Source organism: Ctenocephalides felis, unplaced genomic scaffold (genome assembly GCF_003426905.1).
Source record: "Ctenocephalides felis isolate EL2017-DRISC unplaced genomic scaffold, ASM342690v1 CF-g0.4_SCAFFOLD_01170, whole genome shotgun sequence".
Lineage (NCBI taxonomy): Eukaryota > Metazoa > Arthropoda > Insecta > Siphonaptera > Pulicidae > Ctenocephalides > Ctenocephalides felis.
Genome location: NW_020537324.1, coordinates 38,401,606 through 38,426,214, shown reverse-complemented (window position 1 = coordinate 38,426,214; position 24,609 = coordinate 38,401,606). Strand labels below are relative to the sequence as shown.

Sequence of the window (24,609 nt, the reverse complement as noted above, 5' to 3'; positions counted from 1 at the left end):
TTGTTAATCTACAAGTTCTGTTTTAGTGTAAGTTATCAGTGCCAATTATATACATACTATTTATGATTATTGATATATTTTACAATTCCTTAGAATAATATGTCAAATATTCATATACTATGTGAACGCGGTTTCCATGCTACGCGGACTGAAATTGTGACGGTCCTTCGGTAACACAGTTCTCGATCAACAGCTCATAAGTTACTTACGCGCAAACTATTAATGATAGACTAGTAAATAGATATTGTTGTAAGAGGTTAAAATTTAGGTTTTATCATCAAATTATCAACTATTTGCGATATGTTGATCTAAACATGCCAGTACATACATGCAACTGCGTACAACATGGGGTTTGGTAGTGTCAAAGATCTTTCACAAAACTCTAGTCTTTCTGAAAAAATCCTTCTTTGACGTTTCAATGATTCTAAATCGTTTGAAACCAAAATAATAAAATAGTATATATGTGTCTGTATGTGAGCCAAAATTTGATCTTTCATCGAACGCACTGATTTCAAAAATTTGACAAGACATTTGATGATACTCCATAAGCACTTGCCTTGATAACTTTTTCTCAAAAAAAGTCGTAAGCTAAAAAATAAGCTAAAATGGTTGAATTATAAAAATTTATTGAAAACATGCAAGCGCGTGTTGCGTACTATAATGAATACAATTACAGAAATTATAAAATTTCTTGAAACATATAAATTGGAAATCTGATTGATTAGTTTTTAGTGAATATGCAAACTTTACTTTTGAAATATACTGTTGAAAATTTTATCTCAATTATTTACATGTGAAACCAGTTGAATATTTTATTGGAAAGTTCATGCAATTTGCATTAGGTCAAAATGCCACTTATATTGACGAAGACACAATTGAAAAATCTGATCATAAGTTCACAAAAATAAATAAATTAATTATGAAGAAAATAGATATTGACTATGTTTACATTAAGATAAAAAAATATATAAGGACTCGTAACACTGCCTAAAACTAATATATTAGTCAAAAAGCAACCTTCATAATATACTAACATTTCCTGCATCGAAGAACCACCATGGTGCAGTGCTGGTACTGATTTACTAGATGGCAGAATAGATTTAACCGAGCCCTCTGCACTAACTCGTGACGGCAAATCGCGTTCCGACATTCTTCTTGGGCCTACAAAAGATGTAGATTTAATCATTTTAACAGGTCATAATTCTTTCTAATTCTTCATTCGCCTAAGAGTGTAAACAATGCATATTGGCTTAATAAAAACATTAGGGATATGACCATGCAAAATTAAAAACTAAAAGAAACGTCTAACAATCCTAATAACAAAAATAATGTGCATCATAAAAGTAGCATATCGCGTGCGTGACGACAAATTTAAACCAGGTAAAAATCTCAAATGCATACGTTGTCATATTTCTTCTTCTGTAGATGGAGGTGCTGATACATATGAGTTTTTCTCACAATTTTTAAATTCAAACCATCCATATCTGGGCGTCGAATTCTGATTTAATTTCCTATTCTTTAATTTTACTACTCTCATTATAGATGGTGCTGATTTCACTAATTTCTGAGACAAACATGTAGAAAAATGTTTATCAAAAGTTAAGGATTTACTTTGTATATCAAGATCAGGACAACTATTTGATTTTGTTTTAGCAGACTTAACTATGTAGGCATACGGAAATTTTTGTTTCGCTACTGGTTTTTGGTCTAGATATGGTGTTGAATGATATTTTTTTGCAAAATTTCCACATATTCTGTTTAAATTATGTGCCCCATATTCACAGAAATTATTAACTGCGTAGATGTTCACAGTATTATCATGTTTACCCTCACAAAGTTCTTGAAATTTATTTGAATTAGTATTGTCGTTATTTCTAGAGCAATTTACTAAACTTTCCTTTTTCATGTCACCACCTTTATCATATATATTTTGGCCAAAAATACCATGTCTACTCCATTCTTCAAGTTGCATCAAAATCACTTTTTTTTCAGGTGATGTTAGTTTATCTTTATCCTGTTTAAAATAACTTGTGCTAATATCATCATGTAGAGTCCTATTGTTTTTGCCAATATCTTCTAGTTCACTCAAAGATCTACTGCAAAATTTACAATGAGAAACTTTTTCTAGTGGATTGACTATGAATTTAGTAGATGATTGAGAATTACTGTTGATATTGATAGTATTATCGTTTATAATTATAGAATTATCACTACCATCAGAATCATGTAGACAACTCAAATCCAATTTCAAATGCAACTCATTCAGTTTTGATCGCTGTGCAACATCACTTTCTGTTTTAATATTTTTTGGAAAGTACACGCTCATACACTCATCAGAAAATTTATGTTGATGCTTTTTGTTGGTTTCACTTAAATTTGAAATTACTACACTTGAGATAGATTCCCTTTTTTGTTCTTTATCAAACTCAATAGAATTACTTATAAAAGTCGGATCATTTGAATTTATAAACTCGAATTTCTCTATTGTGTTTTTGTCTGTCTGATCTTTTAATTTTAAATATTCAATTTTCTGTACAAGTTGTTCTTCTGGAGAATAATCATTAACATTATCATCAATAAAAGGAATATCTTGTAAATCAATAGTGTCACCTGAATTTATTGTTGAATTCAACTCTTGAGACACTAGATTATTTATTGAAAAGTATGTAGTTAATTTTCTATTTTTCCTTTGATCTTGTGAGAATTGTTTATTTTTATAGAACATATTCATGCCTAAGATTGAATTAGACAGTCTCTGATTAAACCTGTACTCACTACGGATATCACTACTATCAGGTTTATTTTCAATTTTTATATTTTGATCAGAATTTTGTAGCGCAATATTGCATGGTCTTACAAAATTATTTGAACTATGATTGTAATTAGTATTTATACTATCATTTGAACTCAAAATTTCAAAACTAGGGTCTTGAGAATATGGTTCGCTAAGAGTTATTATAGGTGTTGTAAAATGACCTGAAAAATTTCTTACTTTAAGTCTTTGATTAATATTATTAGAACACACAACTATAAAACTATGTAATAATACCTTGATTCAAAAGTGGACTCGGTTGTTGAAGTAATGTAGCCAGACCATGATAAATAGCTCCCTGTTTTGCAACTTCCAATGTTACAACAGCACCAGTGTGCATTAAAAATTCTGCAGCCCTTGATAAATTTAAATAATATTGTTAGATATCTTCAATAAAACAGAATTCATAAAATAAAATGTAATATCATCAATGCATATACTACAATTTACGTCACTATGTATCACAAAATAATAAATTAATGATAATCACACAAATTCAAATTATAAAAGAAGTTCTCATACAAAAGAATTTAAACTAATAAAATTTAAAATGCACAATAATTTGACGTATTGAATATTTTTTTAATCTTTGCTGCTATATATTTGCAATGAAAAAAGTACTATATCAAAGCTGTGTCACTCTGCATTTTGAACATCAATTCGCTTTTGTTTGCCTATATAAATATAAAAGAATTAATTATTGTGACATTTAATGTTTATATGATGATCAAAGTTGTATGTAAAAAAGTCCTTTTATATTTCGTTTATTAAATAAAAATTTATAGATAATAAAGCCTTGATAAAAAACAATACAAACTTCTCTTGTGTGATTCCAATCAGAGACTGTCCATCGACTTTAAGTAGTTGATCTCCAGCTTGAAGTCTTTGGTCCAAATCTGCCGCTCCACCAGCAACAACAGACTTTATATAAATACCTAGCCTGTCCTGGCCAGCTCCCTGAATAAAAGAAAATATATAGTTAAACAGTAATAAGATTTAGTCTCACGACGAAGTTGATAAAAATAATAAAATTAATGTAGAATACCTTAGCTGCTACAATAGAAAGGCCCATTCCATTAGAATTTTTGTGCAATTTAATGACTTGAATTTCAGGTTGGCCTGCTTTGTTTGACAGAGCACTAGAAGATCTTGCCTATAATTGCAATAAAAATAAATGATTTAAACATAGAATTTTAATGCAATACATTAATATAAGGCAATAAATTTAATAGAACAAACAGAATAACAATTGGTAGATAAATAATTTTAATTACCAATAAATACAGAATCCAATTATGCCTTTAGTGATATGTTTATATAGAGTTATTGAAAACAATTATTATATTAGTAGTATAGTGATTGATTTATTAAAATTGTTATGCATTAGAATAAAAAGAAGATGAAAAAATAAATAAAGAATAATAATAATGAAATAAAGTAATAGAATTATTAGAAAGCATTAAATTAAAAGCCTACATTATTGTGAGTATTAGAATTTATATTATTAAGAAATATCATAATATTTGACAAGTAATAGTAAAGCATAACTCGGTACTTCTATAACACGGATTCGCTCTAACACGGTTTAAAAATTGATACCATCGCCCTTTTAACATGGTAAACCCTAATAAAATAAAAATATAGTAAAACCTATAAAAATCAAACATTATTTAATCTAAAATTAGTAAAATCGCAATACAATAGCTCAAAAAATGTGATGAAATTAATGCAAAAATAACTAATTTGATACTTATTATTTGAGCGCGTTCGTTCTATAGAAAAAAATTCTAGGCTTATCTAAACAATTAGTTAATTAGTCTTAAACAAAAATAAAGATAACTTTGCATGTGGTAAATATATAAATATCTAAGCAAGTAATAGCAAATATATTGTTTTTACAAAAAATAATGCACGGATCTGGAAGTACAGAACACTGCTCAGAGGATGAGGATACCTTGCAAAAAAAAGAATCGTGTTGGTTAGCACTCAATTGTTAATCATGATAAAAAAAAATCAATTCATGTAATGTATATTACTCATTAAAAAAATAAATAAAAATAACTGTTTTTCTGTATTATTGGAACGTAACCCCTCTCTTTGTACTAGTGCTTTGCCCCGTATAACACGGATTCTTACAACACGCTACTTTTTTAGAATGTAACTACTGTGTTATGCGGGGGTTACCTGTACCCATAAGAAATCATTGAATAAAACTCAAACTTGTGATAATAAGGGTGCATATTGAACATTAAATAGCCATTAATTACTCTTTTTCTTTACATTTTTGAACCCACTCAAGTCTACTTTCCCATCAGCTTTACGAATAAGCCCTGAATAGCTTTATGAATTCTATTTTTGACAAGATATCTATGACCTACTGAGATCACTTCTTAGGGAGATAGACATTTTCTCCAAAAGATGTTTTCGCATGCTCGTGTTGCATGTAGCATCGTCTTGTTCAAACGTAACCGTTATCCAATTAATATATAGATATATAACAATTAAATATAAATATGAATTAATTAATTATATAAATTAACAATAAAGAAATGTGATAATCCAACGTTGAATTTTAATAATATTAATACGTTGTCGATGCGTGTGTTTTTCCATTTTCATTAATAGCGTAATCTGTAAGTGCTATACACAAATAAGACATCTTCCTAAATAGCCCTTTGCTTTTATGCTTATAACTCGAGAATGTTTCTATCCATACCAAATACTACAAAAATTTCTGGTTTTGACATAACAATTGGCACATTCAGATTTATTTTACATATATAATAATAACAAATAAAATTACTGACATGATAATGATGCATATAAACAGTCCAATGACCAATGCTCGTCGGTTGTACAGCAAGGCGGCAAAGGCCAGCACTTTGAAGTGGTTGCAAAAAATCAACAAGTCCATGAGGCACACCCTTTACTACATCACATGAAAATCCATCATCAGGTAATAGTAATGCCAATGATAACTCACTGCATTCTTCCAGCAATATCTAAAAAAAAAAAAAACTATCTATCTACTAAATTTATATATGAAATAAAATAAGACCTGCTTGAGTGCATGATAGAAAGAAACTACTACTTTTGTATACCATTCACTGACTAAATAAACAATGAAAAAATAAAATAAACTTGAAATATCACAATACACAATTTAACAAGAACTTTACAAATAAAAATTAAAGAAGTAATATTAGCCTAAATGAAAATAAATAATAAATACCTCTCTACCATCTCCTTTGATAAGTTCATCAGCTATACTTTCGGCATTCCTAACCGCGATCTCAATAAGTGGCGGTGCGACATTGTCACTGCATTGCCTTAGTAATGCACCAATTTGCAATGAGTTCAATTTAAAACAAGCTTCATTAATTGCTGATATATCGTCCGGAATATTTTTATGAGCCTGCAATAAAGCAATATTGATACAATTAGTTGACCAATACTAAAAATTTGCATAACTCACAAAAATAAAAATTTCCTAAAATACCACAATAATATACCTCACTGAAAAATGTTTCCAACTGTAATAGAAGTGACTTAGTTTCAGCTATATATAATAGGGATTTATGCATGTTTTTATAGTAAAAATATCATTACTGCATTTATATTTTATTGTCATATGATTCTGATAGATACTACTTCAACATTAAAATACAAATATTATGTTAGAGTAATACAAATATTATGTAACTAGCTGACCCAACAGACGTTGTCCTGCACCCATGCCTAAAAACTCCAATTTTTTAAGAACCTATACTGGTATTTACCGTTTAGTTAAAAATAATCATTAATGTTTTTACACTAAAAACCGAAATGTATGTACAATTTCTACACTTAAATTTCAATTATACAGTAAAACCCAAATCAGCTACATCACAACATATACCATATATCAAACAGATAAATATCGAAATATGATTATTAACATTGTATATAAATAATTATACACAACATTTTTTAGAACGAATTTATTTTTAATATATCAATTAACGATATACAATATTTTTTGTCAGACCTGCAGGTGCATAACTAATTAAACTGTTTGTACTTTTAACTCTCGAGTAAGACACATATAGTTAATAGTATATTAGGCCATGACTAAAACGTGCATTTTTTAAGTTAATTTCGCAAAATAACTGTAAATAATTAACTGTATATAGCCGATTAGCGTATAATAAATGAATAAATGAATAAATAAATAAATAAACAAGTAAATAAATAAATAAAAGAAGTTCATTTTCTGCCCTTGTGACTTGGAGTTCCATCTAACAATTTATATGTTTTTTTTAGATAAATATCGAACAGTGTAGCTTATTGCTCAAACCTAACCGTACTTTGCATTTGAACAATTAAATATTCACACAAATTCCATACTCCAGACTAAACCGTAAAAGAAACGAAAACATTCTATTTGGATAAAAGATGCCGAATAAAATTACGAATAAGATGATATACAAATCGTTATGTGCGTTCATATAATTTTCTCAAGATTTTCTAGTTTTCCTTGAATTTTACTACTGCAACTCGCCTGTAGGCCACACCGTTAGGAATTCGAAGTTGCAAAATATGGGAAAAGATCTAAGAATTTTGAGACCTTTCTAACGATGTATAATACTTTGTTTTCTTTAGAGAAATATTGAATAGTGTAAACTGTGAACTATTGAATATTCACACAAATTGTTTTCTACAATCCAAGCCGTGAAAGATACGAAAAAACTTTGTTCGGACGAAAGATGCAGAATAAAATTACGAATAAAATGATATATGAAACGTTAATTGATTCTACGTTTTAGTTAGAAAACGTTTGTATGTAAAAAAGAAAAGGGCTGTTTTTAGTGTTTTCCGGCAACTATTCGATTTTTTCTCGCCGTAAGAACCATCCTTGGACATCAACAACTATTTTAAAAAAAGAATTGGCCAAATTGGTCCAGGCGTTGTTGAGTTATGCGCTTACCAACACATTTTGCGATCCATTTTTATATATAAGATTCAAGTAGTTTTTTCTCAATTTCAATAAAAATTTTCAACAAAATTTTCGTTTTACAAAGTTACCTGTAATAGTTGAGTACATTGTACAATTTTAGCTAGATGGCAATCGGCTGCCAATTCTAATCCTTGCCTTTCCGCCCACTGCTGTAGTTGTAGCAATCGAAGCTGAATTCGTTGGCCCCAAAACGGAGTACACATTTGTGGTGTAGTAACTACCTGTAAAATTATTTTCTGTAAACACTATGCACCAAATTATAATTAACTTATTTAATTATATATTACCTTATTAAAGCATTTGACATTTATATAATAAAATAATTGTGAAAATAATTGAATTGTTAGTGCAGCGTTTACTCGGCATCTTCTCAGCAAAGCCATAACTGATCCAAGAACGGATAAGACCTTAAAAACACATTCAAAAGTTAAAAAAAATTTAATGTATTTGTTTGCTCGCATTACTAATGACAAATTTACCAATCCTGCTGCAGAATCGTGATCTATATTTTCTGATAGAAATTGCCCCAACATCTCAGATAGATCAGCATGAAAGCAAGATACAAGATATCTATAATGCGAAAAATAAAATTGTTTCAGGAATAAATAATATTTATAGTATACGTGATGCCGGAGACTAACCTAAACGCACTTTGCACGCATTCTGCAAGAACATCTTGAGCTTGTACAGAAAAAGCTGATATGTGCCTGTCACTTTTCAAAAAATGTAGAAATTCCGAACTATTTGCCATCCAGAATGAAAGTGATTTTGCGTCTTTGTATCGATCCTGTAATTGAAAAAAATGTGTTATGTAGTATATCATTGAAAATTGGTGTCCTTAAAATGCAATGTTATGCGTTCCTTGATAAGTACATATGATAATATTTTGTGGCCATAACCGCTGGACTTGCCTTCCCAAAAATTTAATCAGTTCTTCATCTTGTCAATACAAGTAAAATGTTTTTTGAATTATTAAAATCAGACGCTCCGTTCTCTTAAAAACTGAGTTACCGCTTTTGGCACTTCTTACCCCGTATCTTCGGAACGGTTAGTCCTGCTTTCGCTAATCAGCACGTCCCCTTATCAATACTAATCGAATGTTTTTTAACTTCCCGTAGGGTAGGTTATAGTAATCGCAAAAAAATCGAAAATGAAAATTTTTATATATCTTTACGTTTCATAGGTTTCTGAATGTTTTGGCATACCTTAGAAAAAATGGATGTATGTGTGTGTGTGTATGTGTGTACGGATACAAATTTTCGTTGACGATTTCGGGAACACGGATGAAGCCATTTGAATAATTTAAAAAACATTCGATTCGTATTGATAAGGGGACGTGCTGATTAGCGAAAGCAGGACTAACCGTTCCGAAGATACGGGGTAAGAAGTGCCAAAAGCGGTAACTCAGTTTTTAAGAGAACGGAGCGTCCGATTTTAATAATTCAAAAAACATTTTACTTGTATTGACAAGATGAAGAACTGATTAAATTTTTGGGAAGGCAAGTCCAGCGGTTATGGCCACAAAATATTATCATATGTACTTATCAAGGAACGCATACGGGGTAAGAAGTGCCAAAAGCGGTAACTCGGTTTTTAAGAGAACGGAGCGTCCGATTTGAATAATTCAAAAAACATTTTACTTGTATTAACAAGATGAAGAACTGATTAAATTTTCATGAGGGCAGGTCTAGCGGTTTCGGAGATCTAGTGAAAAAGTAAAAAAAAAAAAACGCCATCTGGCGGACAAAAATGATTAAGACATATGCATCAAACATCAAATTATCAGATATTTTATAAGAATTTTAACAATAAGTATAAATTTTGTTTACATTCCTATGGGTTCCGTACCAATGCTTATCCGTTAGACGGCGGTGCGGCGCGTACGCGCTTCGATATTTCGTCTCTATGCAGTTAAGGCAGTACGATTGCTTTGAAAAAAAGTTCAGAATTTCCAAAATATTTCAAAATACACTTTTCTTCAAAAAGTTTTTTTTTTCAAAAAAAAGTAAATTTTTGTCAAATATGTTAATCTTTTTAAAAAAAAAAATTTTTGGTACGGGAAGTTCCAGCAATTTGCCTTAAGGCACGATGCCATGCGCCCCACTAGTTGAATTATTCAAATCAGTTGATCGATGTTCCCGAAATCGTCGACGAAAATTTGTATCCGCACACGCACACGAACATACACACACATACATACATACATACATACAAACACACACATACATTCATTTTGTCTATGGTACGCTAAAATATTCAGAAACCTTTGAAACATAAATTTATATAAAAATTTTCATTTTCGATTTTTTTGCGATTACTGTAACTTACCTTACGGAAAGTTAATAATTAGAATATTTTGAAGCATAAATATATATATTTTTTTGCGCTTCAATTAACCTACAATACAGGAATTTAATACTTAAACTAATATCATATATAATTCAAAATACCTTGATGACGTCCTGGATAATATTAGCAATTTGATGTAATAATATTGTCAGCTTATTTGCTCTTTCTGTAGGCTGCAACTCCGGTCGGTAGTGTGTTGAAGCGCGATATCTAACAACATATACTCATTTAATATAAACATTTTATAACATTATCTATGAAAAATGTTCTCACCTTGCACACAAATATAGGGTATATACTGGAGCTAATTTAAATGTGGGAATATTGACATCAAGTTCAGTTATAACATGCCTCAAAAATATATCTTGAGGTGGTTCAGGAAATTCCAATACAGCTGGAAGTATTAATTCTTGTCCAGTTCTTAAATTGTTGGTTCTGTCAGAATTAAATACAATGAGTATCTAACGTTCATTAAAAATAAACATATATAAGATAATATAAAAATGTTTTAAATGTTACGTAAAATAGAGTCATTTCATTCTATATGAAATATTTAAATATAATTACAAAGCTAACACACCCAAATTAATCTCTCACAGAAATGTAAGTTAAGGAGCTACAGTAGTAGATCGCTTTAATATATTTAATTCACAAATTATTACATTAATTTAAAAAATATTGGGTGCATGGAAGTTATATAGTTCGGAAAACATTGTTAAACAGAACTGGCTATCACATTCACTTTAATAAAACACGCTGTAATGAATATGTAAATAGAAATTTAAGTGAAGCAAAAAATATGTAACAGTGCATGCAAATAATAAAAAGATGCATGATCACAGCACAAAGTGAATTCTAGAACGAATTATTAACCCAAATATAACGGTCAAAAACGCTTTATATGATTTTTAGCGCCTGCACAATTAATTTTGGTAGAATCATACAAAATATTGTTCACCTGCTCTCTTGATTAGACCCTGCGCTTTTAGCGCTGCCAACTGATTTGGTTTCAACGTTTCCATCCAAATCAAAAGTAGTCTCAATGTTGTCGCGCCCGGGATCATCATGGTTATTTTTATGTGAGCTTACAGTTTTGATAAGAATGTGATTATCGTTTTCGTGTTTCATCGTATAATCTGTCATATCGAGTCCTGTGTGTTTTTGTTGATGCATAGTCTCTATATTCAAGTCATCCAGGTTTTCCATTGGGCTCAATGCTCGTTCGTTCAATATCGGTGACGTTGGCGATCTTTTCGTATCAAATTTTAACCACGAGAAACGGTGCAGGTGTTTTGGACAATCAACATTGAGATAATAAGCAACAACATGCAACATGAAAAACCAAAAATGAGAACAAATGAAAGTAAATATAAAAATATTCATTAAACAATAACATTTGCTTCATTTAAAGTATTCCTTTGAAAATAGGTTCATTTCATTGAACTATGATTGCAAAAAGTAATATACTGATTATATTTTCAAATATGACCTATTGCAAATTGTTAACCAATGGTTTAGCCTTAAGTACCACAAAAACATAATAATGGAATGAATAAGAATAAAATTAAATAAATTATTTAGCATATTATGCACTTCTCTGTAATGTATATTAAATGTGTAAATGATAGAGCATAGCATTATTAATAATTTTGTGCAGCATTCCATACGATGTTGGAGGATTGTACAATTCTTTGGGTATTGTACCTAATAATAAATGCAAAATTCGCTGACCTGTCGTATACTGAAGCATTATCAAGATGAGATTGAGATATTGCTAAATGTCTGCTTAGTCTGCCATCTTGTTGAGAATCACTATACTTAAATGAAGCAACTCTACCGAACATTACAACACTCCCATGCTGTTCAGAAAAACATATATTAAAAAAATATGAATGATAGTAATATTAGTCGACAAAATAATTCAAGTTTATAAGATAGCAAAAATTCAATGTGCATTTCAATTTACTCTATGGTAAGGTTTATTCTACCATTTAATGATTTTTTTTACTAAATATAATAACAGAAGCGTACAAAGCAAATATTGCAAATTTCCTACACTAAAGTTACCTTTTTCGAATGTAACGATTAAAATTTTTTCACCTTGAAATGGTTTAGTCGGAAATCAAATAATATTACGAAAAGGATTGGATAATAAAAAATTGAATTTAAAATTTATGTGACTTCAAATACCAAAAACGAAAATGATCATCTATAATCACCACAAAGTGAAAAAATATCATTTAATATTTTAAAATTTACTTTCAACTACTAAAATAACTAACGTAATGTATCATTCAAACATCTAAATATTTTAGATTGTTCATAAAAGCATGTCGACTAATATAATAATGTAATTAATCAAATCTAGAAAATTATTTGTGATTTTGTTTTTAGATGACCTTCAAACTTTTTTTTTGTTTGAATGATTCATTTTTAATTTTCCATGATGCACATAATATAAATAACAATTATATTATGTAACATTTTCTAGATTTGACCTTTATAAATGCATAACTTCACAGTAAAAAAAATAAATACAAATTGTCAACTACAATTTTTAACAAATAGCGATAATATATTCACAGCCAAGTAATTCAAATATCATGACTGTTATTACATGTATTTCATTTTTTAAATTCAATAGAATAAACAGTAAAGAATGCAAATGCAGATTTATGAAAATAATAATGATTTCCTCTTTGGGCTCATGCGCCATGTGCTGATATCTCAAGAAGGTCCAAACGGTTTATTTATGAAGTCCTCTTAAAAATTAGTATCCCATAAGTCCTTACTACCTTATATATCGCTTTCTCCGTACGATATGGACAAAATAGTTTTTCAAAATATTGTATTAATAAATAAGTTATTTTAGTTTATACTTAATTTAAAGACTATGTTATTTGTAATTAATGAACCAAAGACGAGTAAGAATGATCGAGACTGGTTATATTAGCAATAAATAAATATACATAACATCCCCCGTTTTACACGTTTTCGATCTTACGTTTTTTTACAATATTGTTTTTAACGAAATTTATTAATTTTGCATTTACATGAAATTATAAACCCTAAAGTATAATCTTAGCTTATATCTACAAAAATATTTTTATTATTTTACTGTCAAAATACAACACTACAAAATTTTTGTCACAGTTGCGAATTCTGAGCACTGTATGTCTACGATGAAAGTATGTGGACAAGATGCGAACTCCCCGTTTTATGATCAAAACAAAATTTTATGTGTGTGTAAGTTAGTTGAAATACCAAAACAAAAAGCATACTCATTTTTAAACTTGGTTTTTAATTAGTATTTATATAATTTGTAGCGTAAAATAATAAAAGCTACTTAAGTAATATTGAAATTATTAAATGTGTTTAGTATTAAATATATTAATATTTATTTTTTGTACATTATGTTTGTTATTCATCATATTAAAAATTGACTAAATGACTTTTTTATAGTGATTTTCGTGTAGCACAGATTTTCCATGTAAGTTACACGGTTTTTATGGAACCTATCTTCCGTGTAAAGCGGAGGTAAAAATTAAAAAACAAAACACCATGTCTATAAACTAAGCTCGAAACGAGTACATTCGGTAATATACCGAATGCCGAATATTCAGCTAAGCCCTCCTAACCGAATGACCGAATATGAGGAAAAACTATTCGGGCGGTTTTGAGCACGAAAATTTGTATGGTATGGTGTTCTATGGTACTGACGAACATTACTTTGCGACATTTGTGATTAATAGCGCCAACGTGACAACGTGATTCAAGAAATATACTGTGAAGCAGTTGTAAAAATTAAAAGTTTACTTTCAAAGGAAGATTAACTGTCGACATGTAGATATGATTGCATATATATAAGTTGTTTTTAAATTTTTACTGCACATTTTATTAACTGAGAATTCAATCTCATACAAGTGTAGTATTAAATATCAAGCATTTTGTGGCACACACGTAGCTACTTATGCTTATTAGTAAAAATTAGATAATCTACGAAAAAAAAGATTTTAACTACATCCTAGAATAGTCGGTAGTTTATCGGTATTAGGCCAAATGTAATAAAAAATAGCCGAATAGGCCGATTACCGAATAGATGCCTAATCTAGTTGCAAGCTTAAAGATATATAAATAATCTATTAAAACTCACTCATTTTGCTATATAATCATTAGGATAATGATAAAAACATGGCATAAATTACGCCAAAATGCAAGCAAATTATTTATGACTCAATATATAATATATAAAACATTGCAATTATCGCAATACTCTTAAAAATTGTTTCAAGCTATTAAGAAAATAAACTGTGAAACGTACGTGAAGTACTGTGGGCTGGTAAATGCGGTGATTATTGACAAACGTTGGAGCATCAGTATGTAGAGGTGTGACCACACACGCATTGTCCTGAATTGCAATCAGACAATGTTTAGGCTGAATCAATGGCCCAAACAATTGGACTCCGGCTGATGACGCGCTACCAACCTGAAAGAATAGTATTTTGAACCCAAAAAAGTTGATGTATCTCAGAATCTACGCCAAATGTCATAATATTCATATTCATGTATTACGCTCTCCACTTTATTTACATAGCATACAAATTGTACTTCGAAACGAATTGGGATATAATCACAACAAAAATGGGATATATATAAGTAACCAAGTATATCGAGAAAAAATTCCCATTGCCAAAATACTAACTTCTAAGGGTTCCAAACTGATTCTAATGCGTCGACCGCCCTCCAATTGTTGACCGTGAGGTCCCATTTCAATCAACGCCGGTCCTTCGCTCCAATCTAATCCTCCACTAGTGGAACCGTTTGGTCCAGAAAGCGGTTTCTTTTTCCGCCGACGTGGTTGCGCATCGGCTGGTCGTCTTCGCACGTGAAACATTATGGAACCTGTATAATTAAAAATATTATCATGTCAGCTTTGATGTATTAAATTCATACAGTACATGTGTGTATTGCATTTTTCCTTTCCATTCTATTAGACGACATTAATAAAAAAAAACTAGCATCAGCTTATATAATCATATAATATTAGTCGTAACAAAATTCGAACAAATTCTGACAAAAATAAGTGTATTATATATATATATATATATATATATATATATATATATATATACATATATATATGATTTAGTAGTTAATTTTGATGTTGAGATATATGAGTAAGTTCTTGCGGGCGATACATCAAACAAAGGCAAAGATTTATAAAATAATCTTTAATTCCAAGCGTTTCGACATACAATTTGATGTCATCATCAGTATATGATGGATATTGAACATGGTATTTTATATCTAAAAATGTGTACACATCACAGAATTTTGCACTAACATTGATACAACTAACCAGTCGATAATCATGAATTTTTGTAATGAAAAAAATAATAAGAGTTTTGTTTTGCAAAACTGTGAAAAAATTCAAGTATTTTGGCACAGAATGTAGGCTATGTACTGGCTATGAATCCCGAGGTTAGAGTCTATAAATTTATACATATTGTTAAAATCTCTATAAAATATCTGATAATTTGATGTGCATATTGGCGGTCTAATGATCATTTTTGACCGCCAAATGGCATTTTCTTTTTTACTTTTTTTCACTAAATCGCCGAAACCGCTAGACCTGCCTTCGTGGAAATTTGATCAGTTCTTCATCTTGTTAATACAAGTAAAATGTTTTTTGAATTATTCAAATCGGACGCTTCGTTCTCTTAAAAACTGAGTTAGCGTTTTTGGCACTTTTTGCCCCATATCTTCGGAACGGCTAGACCTGCTTTTGCTAAAAACTAATCAGCAAGTCTCCTTATCAATACGAATCGAATGTTTTTTGAATTATTCAAATCGCTTCATCCGTGTTCCCGAAATCGTCGACGAAAATTTGTATCCGCGCACACACACATAAACGCACGCACACACACATACATACATTTTTTCTAAGGTATGCCAAAATGTTCAGAAGGTTTTGAAACGTAAAGATATATAAAAATTTTCATTTTCGATTTTTTGCGATTACTATAACTTGCCTTACGGGAAGTTAAATATGTTTCCAATTGAAAATAAGCCCATCTCTAACACTGCGGTGTGAAATGGAAATGGAAAAAACTGTCACACTACTTCTTCCGTGAATCGAGTTGGAGTTTAACTCAGCTCACAGTCCTGCCTTACTACCCACTATTTACGCATATATGTATGTATATATAAGAAATAGACATACCATATCCCGAATGAAGTCAATAAAAAATTAAATAAATAATTTTCCATGCGTAGTAAAGATCGTTTTATAAAGGGTATACCAATTCATGAACCAACTTACTGAAGTCGATACCTACTAAAATAAGCACCATTATCAACTTAATAGATCATGCTATATCATTGTCTCATAAATTTTTGAAGAACAACCTCTCATCAGTATCACAAATCGTAAGTAAAAATTCTTATCCTCAACATTTGATCCAATCCATAACTAGAAACAGAATTTTATACCTCCGTAAGTAAGTAATTTAGTATACAAATTAAATTTTCCAAATTGCCAAGGGTTTTACATTGGCAATACTAGTCAAAATCTACACAAAAGAATCTCTCAACAAAGAAATAATTCAAAAAATAAGAATCAGTATATAACAATGCTTTCAGAAAACATAAATAACCTTCAGCATAACATTGACTTCCTAAACCCGAGTGTTTTACATTTTGAAACCAATATATTTAAAAGAAGATTTAGTGAATGTTGTCTAATATCGTTAATCAATAAACAAGAGATTTGGCAGCTATTCTCTCTGCAATGATTACAAGATATTCCTCGACAATTTTTCAAACAATATTATTACTGAATGAAGCGTGTCCCTTTTTTTTATTACTTTCAGAAACCATATGTTTTTACCAGTTTGCACATTATTAAAAAAAAATCTTTATAAACACATTTATTCAGCGTTTAGACTTCAACAACTATGTACACAAATTTAGTTTTTTAACTCTAATTCATAATTAGTTTTAAATGTTTAAACTAGTGATAGCTTGGTGTTACAATTGTGTTAATAAGTGTAGTGTAGTGTTTGATTGTTTTTGTCTGTAAGTACCTATCTTTAAGTCCAATATGTTGTGAAAATTTTCTTTTCTAAATTAATTATAAAAAAAAAACGATTGGATTAATAAAGCTGTTTTCCTAATTGCTTTAGTTTTTTTTTTACTTAGTGGTATTGCCTGAATCAACACACTCGTTTTAATATATATCAACACCAAATTTACATACTCCAATATATATATAATATAATATAGGGCGTCAAGTAAAAGTTCTTTTCTCTTATTCTTGCTCTGTTTATATTTAGTTTTTAACATTACTTTTTCTGTTTATTTCAAAATTGTAAAACCACTGATGATAACGTAGAATTTTACGTTAAAACGTATGAAAAAATAAAGATGTTTTAGAAATCTTTACTTTATTTATGATTTACCTCCAAGAAATTAATCATGTATTTCAACATCAAATTTAAACACCTTATATATACATACATACATATACACCTAAGTCTGTTTTTACACGGAGATTGGTTCCAGAAGAAGCCGTGTAAAAAAAAAAGTGTAAAAAAAGACATTAATCTTATACAAAAATGGATTATTTGTCCTACTCTCTAAAACCTATTAAAATTAGTGAAAAACAAGAATTTTCAAGAACAAGAATTCATGTTTATTTTAATAATAATTCCCCTAAATTAGTGCTATTCACATTTGCTTTGACCAGTAAAAATTAATTAAAAATTGTTTGTACGCGCTAAAGGGGAATTCACTTAAATCTTTAAGCTAGTGTTCGCAAACTATCGATACTATCGATGGTTTCAGACTTTTTTCTTTCATAAATACTTTTTTGTGATATGAACATACTTCGCAAAAATTAAATTTGACAAAAAAAATTTAAGTACATAAAATTTCAAATCGTGCTAAATGGAATAAAATCGTGTAAAAAAATTAAAAATATTCAATTTTCAAACCGTGTTATATCAAAACCGTGTACAAAAAGACCGTGTAAAAACAGACTTAGGTGTATATATATATATATATATATATATATATATATACCATATAACCGTCAAATACGTTGATCAAAAGTTGTAATGTGAAGTTTTTAAATTTCGCGGGCAAAGTACATATGATCAGAAAATCACCGAGCACAAAAAAACTATGTTAACCTATTTTTCAAAAACAAACTAAACATGCTATGTGTTGGAAAATGTAAACATTCAACAAAGAGAAAAATCAATAATCGAACGTACGGTGCCAGCAAAACTTAAATCGTTCACATTTTGCAACATCTATATACACCGTATTCGTAAGCCAGTATCGTGTGTTTGCTTATAGCAACTTATAGGTTGCTTTTGTAAATAGAAATACACTAGCGAATGTTTAAAACCAAATAAAAATGCAAAATGAATTATATATAGAATATACATACATATACTTATACATAAAATACATAAAATAATAAATGATAAAATGTCGAAACGTGTAAAAAATCATCTTTATTTGAACCATTTAACTGAAAAAATATCAATATATTTTAAGGTCAAACAAAAAGTACACACATATATATGTGTGTACACCTATACTCCGTTTTACACGGAAGATAGGTTCCATAAAAAATCGTGTAACTCGAAAAATTCACTTTTATATAGAAAAACCGTGCTAAACAAAAATAAATCACTTAATAAAAATCCTTTTTATCTGTTTTTAATATAATGAATAATAAACATATTTAAATAATTATTTCAATAATGGAACAAATATTGAAAGAGTCCTATTTATATATTGGTTTTTCTATATAATATAAAAATTCATTTAAGTAAAAATATAAAAAATCATTTAAGTTGATTGCTATAAATAAGACTTAACATACTATTTTCGTTTCAAATAATCCATCTTATACACGCATAAAATTTAGTTTTGATCATCTTATATATAGCATATGGATAAGAAAGTCGAGTTTTCTACAAAACAAAATAGGCCATAAAATATTGCTGATACCTGCAAATAATCGACTGATCCAAATTAATTTAATTAACACCGTTCACATTACATTTATGTTCCAGATATGTATTTTATTTAAGTGCAAACGTCGACGGTGATCAGTACAAAACACAAAACCGAATATTCAAGTTAGGTATGTACGTGTCATAAACGCGCAAATTAAGCTTTGTTAATTTTTTATAATTAGAACATTTTTTGCAGTCTAGATCATAAACATTGTCATCAAAATCGTAAAAAATCAACAAATCAAGGGTGCGATATATCTAATTATTTTTTTCTTATGATGTACATAATTTGTCCATAGTGAAAAATTGCAAAAAACAGATAGCACATGCATTCAATAATTTTTAAAAATATAATAAAATATTATATTAAATATGATGTGTATAATATATTTTACTAACAATGTATTTGTTTCGCCGTATAAGAATAAAAATATAGAGTTGGGCATCCTTGGCATCCTTATGATAAAGTTAAAAATAATTCGTCTGCGGTGATAAGTTGCAATATAACAGATAAATTCATTTGACATATATTATATACTAAACTAAATATTAGTTTACTTTTCTCCTAATTCTCTTTTTTTAATCTTTCAACTGTCATTTTAATATTTCTTTTATATAATCCATTCATTATTATTTTTATTATATTTTACATAATTTCCTTTCTTTCATAATTTTATTAATTTTATAAAAAAAAATCCACTAATTTTTATTTTTTCTTAAGAATATAGTTTGTTTATATCTTATCAAGTTCATGTTTCTTGAAAGATGTTCTAAAGATAGAACCTATTTAGATCCGAAACGTCGATAATAAATAATTTAAGAGATTCAAGGATTTGATTTACTTGTTCAATAAGAATAAGTTACAGTATAATGCTGTTATAATGAAACTCAAGGTTATTCTAATATTTTGAACCGAATTCGCAGTTAAAAGCGTGAATGTTCGGCGCCACACGATTACAACGTTCAGCGCTAATTATTATTCTATTACCTGAATGAAATACCTAAAATAGCTTTAACAATTTTTCGATATTTTAGTCGGGCATTAAAGACAAAGTATAAGCATATTCAGAAATTCTTGTCAAGTTGAATATTATATCCTTAACCATTAATATTTTCTTTAGTTTTGAGTCAAAATATTTCATCTATACACAAACTTTAGTAATAAATTTTATTACATATCTCAAATGCATAAAAATTAAAATCCATAACGTTATTCCAAAGAATAAAATGAAAAATATTGCGTTAATTATACGACACTAATATACTGTGTTTAAAATATGAATCATTACTGTGATTATCTATGTTCAAAATTGGAAAGTGATGATATAAATAGAAATCATTAAGAACCGTAACAACTTTTTGCGTAAAGTTTTTTGAAAGTATAGCTACAATTGTAAGAACTTTAATCAAACCAAAGTCGTAGTAATTCATTTATTACCCTGATAATACATCCAGTTCATGCAAAATCGCAAGCACAGTAAGTGAAATTGTTCTGCATATAAGAAAATACTACCTGCTTCAAGCGACCTGTAGAAATTTCTGATGCTGAACGCTTTTATAAATTCAATGAAATATTAAACAATATTGATCGCGCTGAGAGAGATGTAGCAGCTCTACTCACTACGCAGTTGACGCCGGGTTATTCAATTTATAAACTTTTAACCACATACTGAGGGTTACTTATTTATTAAAATCAAACAGTTTATTTATATATCTTCTTATATATAAAAATGGAGCTCTCTTTCAAATGTCCGAATAAAACTCGGAAACGGCTGAATCGATTTGGCCAGTCTTAGTCTTGAAAAATTCGTGCCAATCCAGAGAAGGTCCAAAAGGTGAGAAATTATTTCAAATCCGCGTAGAAACTTTACATTTTTAATTTGAAAATTTTTGTAGAAGCGTTATTTAAATAAAACAATGGACGGTGGCAATTACGTGAAATGTCAAACGCTTTTGACAGATGATGTTCAATTACGTTTAATATGATGTTTTACGCGAATATTATTTAATTATGATAAATTTGTAGTAAGTAAGTTTTGTTTGTAGTTCTAATTATATACAAAAACGTTAGTAAACGGGCCGCAAGTGTTACTAGAGACTCAAAATATAAAATTTATGTTATTTAAATTCAGAACCTAAATTTGGTATCGATTAAATGGACATTTTGTCGAATAACATTGTTCCAGTTATAATTTCCCAGAATTTATCGCAGAATAGATAGTAATATATGAAGGTCCGGGGTTAAAAAGGTCCACCACCGATGTGTCAAAAATCAGTAAAGATAAGCATTGTTTAACAACAATATTTGAAAGTAGAGGGAAAAAGATGTATAACCAGCTATAACTTTGATTCTTATGACTTTGCTATCGGGAGATAAACGGTAATCTTTGAAAATCCATAATAAAAGTATTTTCTTCTGTTGGTAGTTTTTTAGCATTAGTTAAAAATGTAATTGTTTTTTAAAATACCTTTAAAATTAAAATAAGACATTAAACCTGTTTGCCACTTGGCCGTTACAAGTTACTCCGCCTATAGGGTAAAAAAGTCTAGATAATAAATTTTTTAAAGACAGCAAAAAAGCACCTTTCTACAATGATGAAGTAGCTGACAGTTTTACTGAACGTAGTCAGATAATTGTTCGTTTGAAATGTGTTATTTGTTGTGATATAATTGGTTTGATTTATATAATATAATTAATATTTGCTCAAAGTCAAATTGGACCTTCGTGCCTCGCCCTGCTCTACATATATACTTTTTATTAAATTTACTTTAATTCATCGAATGTTACTTGAAACTTTTCAAAAAGCAGGATAAAAGAAGAAATACTTAATTCATTATTTATCTCCCCTCGCAAAAATTTGAAAATTTCATATAAGCATTATTTACAATTATACACAAAATCCCGAATCCGAAAAGGAATCTGGAAAACTTGAAACGTAATCAATAAGTCGAAAGACCAAAAAGACTTGGGTTGGATTATACTATGTTTTCTATAGAAAGTGTATAAATCTTCCAGTTTAATTGTATTGACAAAATATAGACAAACTAATAGGGTTTATTGTTTTTATAATACAGCATTGTATATAGCGTTCAAACAACACATCGTTATACACTTTGAAGTATTAATATTTTTGATTCTCTAGAAATTGTTTAGAATATACCTTACTTAGCAAAACAACGTAGCTAGTATATATATATATATATATATATATATATATATATATATATATATATATTATATATTTATATGAGTGTGTGTGTGTGTGAGTTTTATGTTTTCAACACTAGTTTAAGCAAATTTTAAATACTGTATACTTTTGGTAATTTTTCAAACTCAATTGTTATACTCTTTCATAAAATTTTATTTTTAGTTCCACTAAACTATAGCATAAAATCATTTCTTCACTGATGTTATGCCCGATTAGTCTCTGTTAAAAAATATTTGACATCAAATTTTAATGCAAATTTATTAATTTTGCATTTACACGAAATTATGAGTACTAAACTATAATATGCTTATGTCCACAATAACATTTTCATTGTTTTATTGTCAAAATTTGTTAGTAAATACAACACTACAAAATGTATGTTACAGTTACGAATCATTAGTAGTCTATGCCTATGATAGAAATATATAGATAAGATAGGAACTTTTATGATGGTTTTATGATCAAAACTAAATTTTATGTAAAACTAGTTGGTATTGGTATTTTGCCTTGAGGCAAGTTACATGAACTTTCCGATATGTATAAATAATCGACTTAATCAATAAAAAAAAATATGAGTGATTAAAATTATTCCGAGTGGATTTATAACACTTAATTGAAAACGAACAAACTCGTTAACTTGGAGTATTTTCTAGAAGCAAATTTTCAAAAATCAATAATTTTTATAATTGAACCAGTTTCCATAAGACTTTAATGGTTTAGTATGTTCATTAAGATCAAGTACTCTATCGTTATACCAAGTAAATTGTCTAATTTTAATTTTAACGAATGTCAAAAAAGCTACTCATTTTCTCAAAATTTGGACGAAAATTTTTTCACTTTTTTGCAATTCATAAAGAAACGGCCCGGCCGATCGTCGCACGAAACTCAGAAACTCTAGTCCTCATCGAGATACATCGATCGGCTTTTAAATTTTCGAAATCGGTCCATCCGTTTTGGAGAAAACGTCAATTTACGGCAAAAAATCTGTTCACACACACGCACACATACTTTTTCCAAATTTGGTCTCATTCGATTCAGAATGGCTTGAAACGTCGAGTAAACATAAAATTAGCGAGTCGGATTTTTTTATGAAACATTTTTTATGAAACTTCTTCTTCAGGAAGTTAATAAATCAATATTCTTATAATTTATTGAATGTATTTGATATTAAATATATTAATATTTATTTTTTGTTCAACGTATTTGTTATTAATCCTATTAAAAAAATCACATGAGGCTTTTTTAATAGTGATTTATGTTTTACACGATTTTTCCATATAAAAGTAAATTTTTCGAGTTACTCGGGAACCTAACCAACATGTAAAGCGGAGGATGGTGTATTATTAATAATAGTTTCTTTTAATTATATACGAACTTTAAGTAGTTTAAATACCAAAAAATTGTCGATGAACTCAAAAAAAGTTATTTATTTATATATAATAAAATATTTCATTATTAATATTTTTCCTAATATAAATATCGATAAGTAAGGTGTAACTATAACTAAGGGTAGTCAGATTACACACTGAATTTTACACAATGAATGCTATAACATTCATGTTCGTAAACGTGATAAGAATAGTTAATTTTCATGTTGAAATGTACGAGTAAAATCTTGAAAACTCTAAAAACAAAAATTTTCGGAACCCTCGGTAAACAAGTATGTCTCGCTCTTTTAGATGTTCTGAATACAATACATTTAATAACACAGAGAAAAAAGCATCATACACATGCTTTTGATCAAATATAAAACATTCCAATAAAGCTATTGCTGTTAAAAAGCTTTTACCATAAAAATTTACAGTATAAACAAGAAGATCATAATATAATTTTACGAACATACATCATATATATATAAACAAACCCCATGCATTATTTTTATACCATAAAATAATTTTGAAATTATCTAAGCCTGATGTGGTAAATTGCAACAAAAATTGTATAATTTTGTTGATATACATTGTAATATTAAAGCATCATGCCAAAAAAAATCATAAAATTAAAAGTCAATCAAATATCGAATATTAATTTACTTTTAGAGCAGAGTCGCATCCTATACATGGCTTGATTCTAGTTTGAAACCTTCCTTTGCCTTAATTTACAGCGAGCCATATCCAAAAACAAACATGTTTCAATAGTCACATAGTTGCGTATCATATATTTCGTATTCAATTAATAAATCCATGGTTTAAATAAAAAGCTTGCTTTGGA

At 28.9% G+C, this 24,609-nt stretch overlaps 1 protein-coding gene across 8 annotated transcripts in view; it reads right to left on the bottom strand.

Annotated features, from left to right (window-relative positions):
- Window positions 1-24,609, bottom strand: part of LOC113368304 (afadin) — a 95,836-nt gene that overhangs the window by 22,645 nt on the left and 48,582 nt on the right. For 6 of the 8 annotated variants that reach the window (XM_026609852.1, XM_026609854.1, XM_026609853.1 and 3 more), the window contains 16 exons: window positions 14,860-15,059; window positions 14,479-14,643; window positions 11,889-12,016; window positions 11,116-11,406; window positions 10,431-10,592; window positions 10,259-10,367; window positions 8,450-8,595; window positions 8,288-8,378; window positions 8,096-8,215; window positions 7,877-8,029; window positions 6,045-6,227; window positions 5,620-5,814; window positions 3,858-3,965; window positions 3,630-3,769; window positions 3,050-3,168; window positions 1,035-1,161 (listed from right to left, as the gene is read on the bottom strand). In XM_026609852.1, coding sequence (XP_026465637.1) covers window positions 1,035-1,161; window positions 3,050-3,168; window positions 3,630-3,769; window positions 3,858-3,965; window positions 5,620-5,814; window positions 6,045-6,227; window positions 7,877-8,029; window positions 8,096-8,215; window positions 8,288-8,378; window positions 8,450-8,595; window positions 10,259-10,367; window positions 10,431-10,592; window positions 11,116-11,406; window positions 11,889-12,016; window positions 14,479-14,643; window positions 14,860-15,059 — 2,437 coding nt within the window. Of the gene's footprint in view, window positions 1-1,034; window positions 1,162-3,049; window positions 3,169-3,629; window positions 3,770-3,857; window positions 3,966-5,619; window positions 5,815-6,044; window positions 6,228-7,876; window positions 8,030-8,095; window positions 8,216-8,287; window positions 8,379-8,449; window positions 8,596-10,258; window positions 10,368-10,430; window positions 10,593-11,115; window positions 11,407-11,888; window positions 12,017-14,478; window positions 14,644-14,859; window positions 15,060-24,431; window positions 24,494-24,609 lie in introns of those variants that run through there. The other 2 variants (XM_026609858.1, XM_026609855.1) reach the window with 2 other exon arrangements.